Source organism: Eurypyga helias, unplaced genomic scaffold (genome assembly GCF_000690775.1).
Source record: "Eurypyga helias isolate BGI_N326 unplaced genomic scaffold, ASM69077v1 scaffold7262, whole genome shotgun sequence".
In the NCBI taxonomy this organism is placed as follows: domain Eukaryota; kingdom Metazoa; phylum Chordata; class Aves; order Eurypygiformes; family Eurypygidae; genus Eurypyga; species Eurypyga helias.
This window is the reverse complement of record NW_010237743.1, coordinates 1-9,020: the sequence shown is the minus strand read 5'-3', so window position 1 is coordinate 9,020 and position 9,020 is coordinate 1. Positions and strand designations below refer to the sequence as shown.

At 53.9% G+C, this 9,020-nt stretch overlaps 1 protein-coding gene across 1 annotated transcript; it reads left to right on the top strand.

Annotated features, from left to right (window-relative positions):
* Window positions 1–232: 232 nt before the first annotated feature.
* On the top strand, window positions 233–8,515 carry LOC104506574 (cryptochrome-1-like; the record flags this gene model as incomplete). The annotated part of the gene is made up of 9 exons (XM_010147564.1): window positions 233–645; window positions 1,585–1,701; window positions 3,056–3,203; window positions 3,765–3,905; window positions 4,638–4,808; window positions 4,964–5,104; window positions 6,224–6,375; window positions 7,861–7,958; window positions 8,405–8,515. Coding segments are annotated over exons 1-9 (1,492 nt in total), but the record flags the coding sequence as incomplete, so codon positions are not given.
* Window positions 8,516–9,020: the final 505 nt, after the last annotated feature.

The window sequence follows — 9,020 nt, the reverse complement described above, 5'->3', positions numbered from 1 at the left end:
AGGGTGGTCATCCCACTGCTGAATGGTGGGAGCTGGTGGGTACGTGAGACTGAGAAGAGCAGTCTGTCTCGTGAAAACTTAGCAAAAGCAGAGAGATTTGCAGTAAAAAGAGCTGAGGGCTTGTTGGGAGCTGCTTTTCTAATCGTTGGTTGACCTTGTTCTTTAACAGGGATTGTGCATCCCCAAAGCCAACGCTTCCCTTCCGCTCAGCACCTCGGAGCGAGCAGCCAGGATGCCACATCGCACCATTCATCTCTTTCGGAAGGGGCTTCGGCTGCATGACAACCCAACGCTGCTGGCCGCGCTGGAGTCCTCGGGGGTTGTCTACCCGGTCTACATCCTGGACAGGGAGTTCATGACGTCCGCGATGCACATGGGCGCCCTGCGGTGGCATTTCCTGCTGCAGTGCCTGGAGGATCTCCAAAAAAACCTGTGTCAGCTGGGCTCTTGCCTGCTGGTTATCCAAGGAGAGTACGAGTCTGTTCTTAGAGATCATGTCCAAAAGTGGAATATCACGCAGGTGACTCTGGATGCGGAGGTGGAACCCTTTTATAAGGAGATGGAGGCCAATATCCGACATCTGGGAGAAGAGCTGGGGTTTGAGGTGCTTTCTGTGGTGAGCCACAGTCTGTATGATACCAAACGGTACGTGATTGCTCCCAAGACCAGCAAGGTGCCTCCAGGAAGGCGTATTTTAGATTCAGCAGGCATCAGGGCGAAAAGGCCAAGTATCTTGGTCTTTCTGGATCCTGATGTGTTTCCTTTGATAACATTGGACTGACGTGAACGTAGCACTGTTTGCTGGAGAGTTGTTTTCTGTGTTGGTCTGCTGGAGGTAGCAGAAGAGATTTGGGTGGGTTGTGCAGGTGTTGGGATGTTGGGCTGTGATTTGAGCCTGAAGACTTTGTTAACTTTTTCATTTTGTGCTGTTTAATTCACTTCAAAACTCAGTTTGGCTACTCTTAAACAGAGTGGAAGAAAATCTTTTGTATAAATTCTTTGTGTCAGGTTTTTTTAATCAACTTTCACTGGTGTCTGGGTACCCTTGGGCCCAAGCTGTTATTCAGAGCTGGATGACTAAAGTTATTAAAAATAATAATAATGGGGAGGTCATCAGTAACAGCTAAACCAGCCTTAACGCTCCCGTTCTGGAAAGCCCCTAACTGACGTAAGTGAAAGGGTGTAGGAGCCAAGACTTGGCACCTTGAGCTCAAGCTGTTTGCACAGGTGGTTGCTCACACAGGAGAGTTATTGACTGCCCTGAGCCTGGTTTTGGTGGTCTGGCTCTGGCAGCCCCAGAGGGGTCCTGCACCTTGCGCCCTGCCCTCCTGCCCAAGGCTGGCTGTGCGGAGCTGCCCGGCGGAGCGCAGCCATCCCGGTCCCGTTCGTTGTCTCAAGTCCTGAGACTGCTCTCGGGATGGGCGTACGTTCGCCCAGGGATGTTTTACTTGTAAAATTTGTGATTTCCGCATTCAGTTGTACGAGCTGGGCATGTTCCAGGGTGCTGTCACCTCCCTTTCCGCTGGCAGCTCCGGCTTCCTTCTTGGTTTGTATTATGGTGAAAAGTGATCTTGGATTTTTTAGGATTTTGGACCTGAATGGTGGGACTCCCCCATTAACATACAAGAGGTTCCTTCACATTCTCTCTCTGCTCGGGGACCCAGAGGTGCCTGTCCGCACCCTGACGGCTGAAGACTTCCGGTAAGTAGCACCTGGACAGCAGGAAGGTGCAGCTCCTTTTCCTCTGCCCAGAAGAGCAGCCAGGGCCAAACGTGAAGTGATCATACGGTTCCCTTCTGGCTTTAAATCTTTCCTCTCCTCCCCTGTGCTGTACGGGAAGGAGGGACCGAGCTCATGTCTCCCAGGACTGAGAAGCTCAGAGTCAAGGAGGTCTTGTATTTAGCTCTGCGCGAGGAGAGGGCAGTGGTCCAAAGGGAGCTAAGACTGGGGAAGGAGAGAGCTGGCCACTGCGGGACTGCAGATACTTCAGACTTCGTGTCAGGCGCCTCCTGGGCGACCTCAGCTCTGTCTCGGGAACCCAGGCTTAGGTCTTCCCATCCTGGGGGAACGCTGTTAATTCCTGAATGTTGCCCTCAGATAGTCCCATGGTAAGACCCGTGTAAATACTGGGGTATATCAGCTCCTGTATTTTTCCTTGCGCTCTTTTTTATTCTAATCTTTTTTCCCCTAATTTGTTTATTTGCACTTTTTAAATTAATGATGATGAGAGATAAGTGGTTCACATGCTTCCCAGCAGGCCTGTGTTATGGCAGTGCTCTGAGAGCTGCACTGGCACCTTCTGTAGGTGTCTGCAACAGCGCTGAGCTCGCTTTTTCCAGGTGAGTAGAAAGATCTCTGTCGCTACCCGAGTTCATTCACGGGGTTTGGGAACTCTGCATTCCTTCAACCCCTGTGTTTTACCACGGGTACAGCGCACACTCTGATGCCCCTCCAGCCTCACAGGGCCTTGGGGAAGCCTCAGCAGCTGAAGCTCCAGAAGAGATGTGGGAGTGCTGCTCAGGGGTGTGGGCTTGGGGAGCCCCCACCTTGGTGAGGAAGGAGCAGCTGGGGAGGGGGCTTAGGGAGCTGAGCTGCCTCCTTGCTTGCAAAACCTCTCCCAGAGCGACCTCTCCTCAGAGGCATTGGAGCGGCCTTTGGGGGCAGCACCAGTGCCCCGTGATTATGTTTAGAGCCTGGGGAGGCTCTAAGCCCCCTCCCAGGGGGGGAAGGGGAGGCTAGGGGAAGCCGGAGAGGAGCCTTACGTAGGGATGGGAAGCGAGAGGGGTGTCTGAGCTGGGGGGCTGCAGCCGACTGCTCTGAGCGCTGTAATTTGTTGGGTCTATACCTCTTTCCCCCAGTTCAGGCTAGAATTACCTGGGGCTATTGCAGGATGAGCTCTCTCTTCCCCGAGGAGAGTGCAGCCTGGGGTTTCTGGCTGCGCTTTCGTTCCCCTGTGCTCTGTGCCACGACAGAGGAGACCTCAGCGTGGGCAGGGGTCTTCCTCCCTCTCCTGGCTCCGGTTCCCTCCTTGAGCGAGGCCTCTCTTTCACATTAGGAGCTGTAGGCCCCCTGACCCGGGCCTGGCCGAGCGTTGCAGGGTGCCTCTCGCTGCGGATCTGAAGATCCTCCCGGAGAGTACCTCTCCCTGGAGAGGAGGGGAGACAGAAGGGCTGCAGCGCCTGGAGCAACACTTGACCGACCAGGTCAGCCTTGATTTTTCCATGGGTGGTTGCTGGTGGCTCTGGTGGGCTGAGGTTGGTGTGTGTAGCCCCAGGTGTGTGTAGCTGCATCTGGACCTTGCGAAGCTGCTCAGCTGTGGAGTTCTGTCCAGCTTTAGCTGCGATTTCCCTACCGGAACTAAAACTTTTTAGTTTTCCCTACCGGTGCTGGCCGCTTTTAAGTGGGTGCTTTAAGTGCCGCACATTTCATAGCGTGGAGACGACCTTCAGTGCGGTGCTGCTCCCCGTGTTACCAAACCACCCGGCTCTCGGGAAGAGCAGAGCTTCACAGCACCCACGGGTGAGACCTGGCCTGGGCGCTGGGCTTGGAGGTCTGTTGCATGTGGCGGTCTCGGAGCGGGGTGGCAGCCCGCTCTCACCATTTGTTGTCCTGGGTGGTGGCCCTGTGGGAGGATGAGCGGTGGGAGCGTTTTCCAGGCGTGACACTGTGGGCAGAAGCCAGTTGCCAAGAGTTTTTCCCTGTTCTGTTAGCTGGACGCCTGTCACCTTGTACTGCCTGAACCTGGATCTCCGTTTTCATTTTAGGGCTGGGTGGCAAGTTTTACCAAACCAAGAACAATCCCAAATTCACTGCTTCCAAGCACCACAGGCCTGAGCCCGTATTTCAGTCTGGGCTGTCTGTCGGTTCGCACCTTTTTTTATAGACTGTCCAACATCTATGCTCAGGTAAGAAAATACTTGGTCAGTGATAATAACAGAACTAAGCAAATCCAGCGCTCCCGCGTGTCTGGCGTGCGAGGCTGGGGTTTAACAGACAGACCGTCTTGGTAGAGAGCTGGTGCATCAAAAAATGCTACTTTGCTGAAGTCTTCTCAAAGCATCCTATGAAATCTGTGAAACACCTGTGAATTTATACAGCTTTTCCCACTTAAGCTTTAGAAATATGGTAAGTGGGGAGCAGTGAGACCTGGAAGCAGCAGGGAAACCCAGGAAAATGCTCCTAAAATTCAGGGAGCTCAAGATACCTGCCTGGCGTTTAAGTGAAGGTTTTGGTCTGTTCAAGTAGTTTTGGTATTGGAAAGTGTCTGTTTTCATCTCAGGGAAGTTTTAATTACAGCGTAAGCCAAAACCAGCTTCTGAAAACTTGATTCTTAAGAAAAAGTGTGATTGAAACCGACCCAAGAAAACCCTGAGCCTCCTCCTTCAGAGCATCTCTTCAGACACGGCTAAGCCACCCGAGTTCCGCTGGCTGAGCACTTGAGATGTTAATAAACGCATGTGTGGTTTAAGAAATCCGCACGTGAAGCCATTTTGGAAGGTGGATGGGGAATGTTGGAGGCACCACGGAGGTGTGGCAGAGCCCAGCTCCACTTTCGGGTGCACAGTGTCACTTCAGAGCTTGGGCGCGAGACCGCGGCCGTACGCAGGGCTGAAGCTTTCCCCTTGCGTCCTTCGCAGGCCAAGCATCACTCTCTGCCCCCAGTGTCACTCCAAGGGCAGCTTCTCTGGAGGGAATTCTTCTATACGGTGGCGTCGGCAACCCCAAACTTCACCAAAATGGCTGGGAACCCCATCTGCCTTCAGATCGGTTGGTATGAGGATGCAGAGAGGCTCCACAAGTGGAAAACGGTAACGAGACAGGAGGCCACAACCCCCACGTTTGCGTGTAGCGCTTTTCTGTACCCCCGGGCTTGGCACCTCTCGGCGGTTTGGGGTGGGACTCAGGGCAGCATGTGGGAAAGGAAGCTTTGTGCGAGAGAGCTGATGTTCCTTTTCTGCCGCAGGCGCAGACGGGGTTCCCGTGGATCGATGCGATTATGACCCAGCTGCGCCTGGAAGGCTGGATCCATCACCTCGCACGGCACGCTGTCGCCTGCTTCCTGACGCGGGGGGACCTTTGGATCAGCTGGGAAGAGGGCATGAAGGTTCACTTCTGGGTTTTTTTTTTTTTCCTCTGTTGTGGCTGACCTTGAGAAACCCCTGTGGAACGTGAACCTGGCAGTGGGAGGTGGTCCTGTAGAGCAGGTCTTCCTTACGGAGCCACGCTAGGAATTGTGGAATCATAGAATTCCAGGATGGTTTGGGTTGGAAGGGACCTTAAAGATCATCCAGTCCCACCCCCTGCCATGGGCAGGGACACCTTCCACTAGACCAGGTTGCTCCAAGCCTCATCCAGCCTGGCCTTGGACACTCCCAGGGATGGGGCATCCACAGCTTCTCTGGGCACCCTGTCCCAGGGCCTCCCCACCCTCTCCGTGAGGAATTCCTTCCTGATGTCCCATCCCAATCTCCCTATTTCCGTTTAGACCCATTACCCCTTGTCCTGTTACTCCCTGCCCTTGGAAAGGCCCCCCCCCCCAGCTTCCTTTGAGCCCCCCAGGCACTGGAAGGGGCTCTAAGGTCTCCCCGGAGCCTTCCCTTCTCCAGGCTGAACACCCCAACTCTCCCAGCCTGTCCCCATGGCAGACGGGCTCCAGCCCTCGGAGCATCTTCGTGGCCTCCTCTGGACTCGCTCCCACAGCTCCGCGTCCTTCTGCTGTTGGGGGCCCCCGAGCTGGATGCAGAAGCGCACGGGGGCCTGCCCCGATCAGAGCAGAGGAGGAGAATCCCCTCCCTCGCCCGGCTGCCCATGCTGCTCTGGATCCAGCCCAAGATACAGTTGGCATACAGCCCACAATCTCACGGCTTATGGAATCTTACGGTCTCTGGCTGTAGTCTGAGCCCTGATGTGCTTGGTGCAGTGATGAGAGGTTGCTCCCACCCCCAAGGCCTGATGAGTTTTGGATGATGTGGATATTGGAGACCGAGCCTGCAGCAGGCCTCAAACCCAGACCGTTGGGCTTCAGGTTGCTCTAGCACCAGGTCCTGCACTAGTTTCCCTCTGACAAGCTGTCTCGCTGGAGAGGCTTCCCTGTGCGCTCTGTGAGGAGAGCGGCCCAGAGCAGCCCGGTGCCAAGCTTCACCCCTCGTCTCCCAGCCCTGTGTGTGTTGTGCTGCGGGAGCAGCCCTGTCAGGGGTGTTTCCGTCTCTTCCCATCCCTGCAGGTGTTTGAAGAGCTGCTCTTGGATGCTGACTACAGCATCAACGCAGGGAACTGGATGTGGCTGTCGGCCAGCGCGTTCTTCCACCAGTACACACGGATCTTCTGCCCTGTCCGCTTTGGGAAGCGCACGGACCCCGAGGGGCAGTACATCCGGTAGGGCAACACGCAGCACGGGATGTCTGGCTCCTCGTACAGCAGGAGCTGATGAACTTGGCCTGTTTCAGACATTGGAGAAGAGGAGGCTCCAAGGAGACCTCATTGAAGCTTTCCAGTACCTGAAGGGGCTACAAGGGTGCTGGGAGAGGACTTTTTACAAGAGCCTGTAGTGACAGGACAAGGGGTAACGGGGATAAATTGAAATCAGGGAGGTTTAGATTGGCTATCAGGAAGAAGTTCTTCCCACAGAGGGTGGGGAGGCACTGGGACAGGTTGCCCAGAGAAGCTGTGGATGCCCCATCCCTGGAAGTGCCCAAGGCCAGGCTGGATGAGGCTTGGAGCAACCTGGTCTAGTGGAAGGTGTCCCTGCCCATGGCAGGGGGGTTGTAACTAGATGATCTTTAAGGCCCCTTCCAACCCAAACCATTCCATGATTCTATGATAAACCCCTGTGAAACGGGTCATAGCCGTGATTTTATTTAAGACAGAAGGAAACTGAGGCACGGAGAGACATACCCGAGGTTGCAGAGGGGATGGCTGAGCAGGGATGGCTGAGCAGGGAGTTGCATGGATTGGTGAGCACCTCTGGGCTCCGGCACCGTGTTTGATCACCGGGCTGACTCCTCTTCTAAAGGGCTTCAGTAAAACTTCCCACAGGTCCCCCACTCATCTGTGCTGCATTTCTTGGTTTTCATAGAATCACAGGATGGTTTGGGTTGGAAGGGACCTTAAAGACCATCCAGTTCCAACCCCCCTGCCATGGGCAGGGACACCTTCCACTAGACCAGGTTGCTCCAAGCCTCATCCAGCCTGGCCTTGAGGATGGCCAGGGATGGGGTTTTGTAGGCGCCCCGACCATTTCAGACACTTAAGTGTTATTTCCCACTCTGAGGGTGTCCCCTTTACCTCGGAGTCTCAGTTTCCGTATCTCTAGAGAAGCTGCTGATGGGCGCTCTCCTGAGTGAGGGGTGGTTGTACAGCTGGCTGCAACAGGAGCAGGCTGCCTTGATGTCTGAGCACACAACTCCTTTTCTCCGCATCTCCTCTTCCTCACAGCCTGTCCAGCTCTGGGTTTTGTGCTGACGTACCTGACAGTGGGGCAGAAAATTACTTCCCCCTTCTGTAAGAATTTATTAGCCTTTTTTAAAAATGAGGGGTTTTTTTTGAAATATATTAAGGTTTAGGATGAAATGGCAGTGAAAATGTTAAAAACCAAAATATTTTAGCTGAAGTCGAGATGGAAGTGATCTTTAAATCAACCCATTTATTCCATGCTGTAAAGTTAACTTTTGGAAGATACCACCCTGCGGAGGGGAATAAAAACCCAGTTCTTTTGTGCAAAATGAACCAGACCTTTCCTACGATTGCAGCAGCAACGTGATCACCAAGAATTAGTATGGTGTAGCTTGGTTTACACTTCTCTCAAATGTGTGAGTATGTGTCTGCAGGATTATAAACCCCAATATTATTCCTGTTTTCTAGGAAATACTTGCCTGTACTAAAGAACTTTCCCTCCAAGTACATCTACGAGCCCTGGACAGCATCTGACGAGGAGCAGGCACAAGCGGGGTGCATCATAGGTAATTCCTTCACGTACCTTGCTGCTAACTGTCCCAACACAAATCATGCATTTATCTTCTGAAAATGGGTTAGGCCAGCAGTCGACCTTCTGTCAATTCTGCTTTTAAGTTTTCTACCAGAGTCTAGCCTCTGGGACATCAACTTCACGTCCTAGAACGACGGGCTCGCTGAGGTTGTCGCCTGTGCATTTATCTGTCTCGGATGCTTGGCTGGCTTTCAATAGTACCTGAACGCCATGTGCTTTTACACCTGCTCGGAGGCATCCTTGAATCTCTTACAAGCTTATGTCTAAAAGGGAGCTCGTACTCTCTGATGGAGGGAAACAGGCACTTTGGAGAGTGAGACGTGGCCTCTCAGGTGCCGTTTATTTTAGGAAAAGCCGCAAGCATTTGCCCTGTGCAGAGCCAGCGACACGGCCTTGATTAGCTCTGTCTCCGTCTTGCAGGCCGAGATTACCCCTTCCCGATGGTGAACCACAAGGAAGCCAGCGATCGCAACCTGCAGCTGATGAAGCAGGTCAGGGAGGAGCAGTGCGGGACGGCCCAGCTCACCCGAGGTAGGAGCTGCGGCAGCACCCGCGCTCAGCGCACGGCGATGCCGAGGCTCTCACCGGCTTTGAGGGGTGGTCCCCCTTGGTTACCAACACCGTGTGCCGCTGTTAAAGCGGTGTCTCACGCGGGGAGAGCAGGGGTTGAGCTGTGTCCCTTCCCTTCTGGCTGCTCCTGCCGGTGGGAGCTTGCTTGTGCCTGCTGGAGGAATGCCTCCCCAGAAGCAGCCTTTCTCTACCTTCCGCAGGTCTGCACAGGCTCCCCATCCCCCCGGTTTGCCTCCAGGGTGCCGGAATCTCCACAGCTCTGCCCGTGCCTCTTGCGAACCAGAGCGGGGTTTGTCTTTTTCACTGTGATCTGCCCTGCCCTGTAGCAGGAATTATTGGAGATTTCCACTGACCACGAATTAGCACAAAGTCCTTGAGAGCTGAGTTGCTCTAAGAAATTTGCCTTTTGCCCTTGTTTTCTAACTAGGTTATCGTTATCCGTCCTCATGGAGTTTAACAAGGCCAA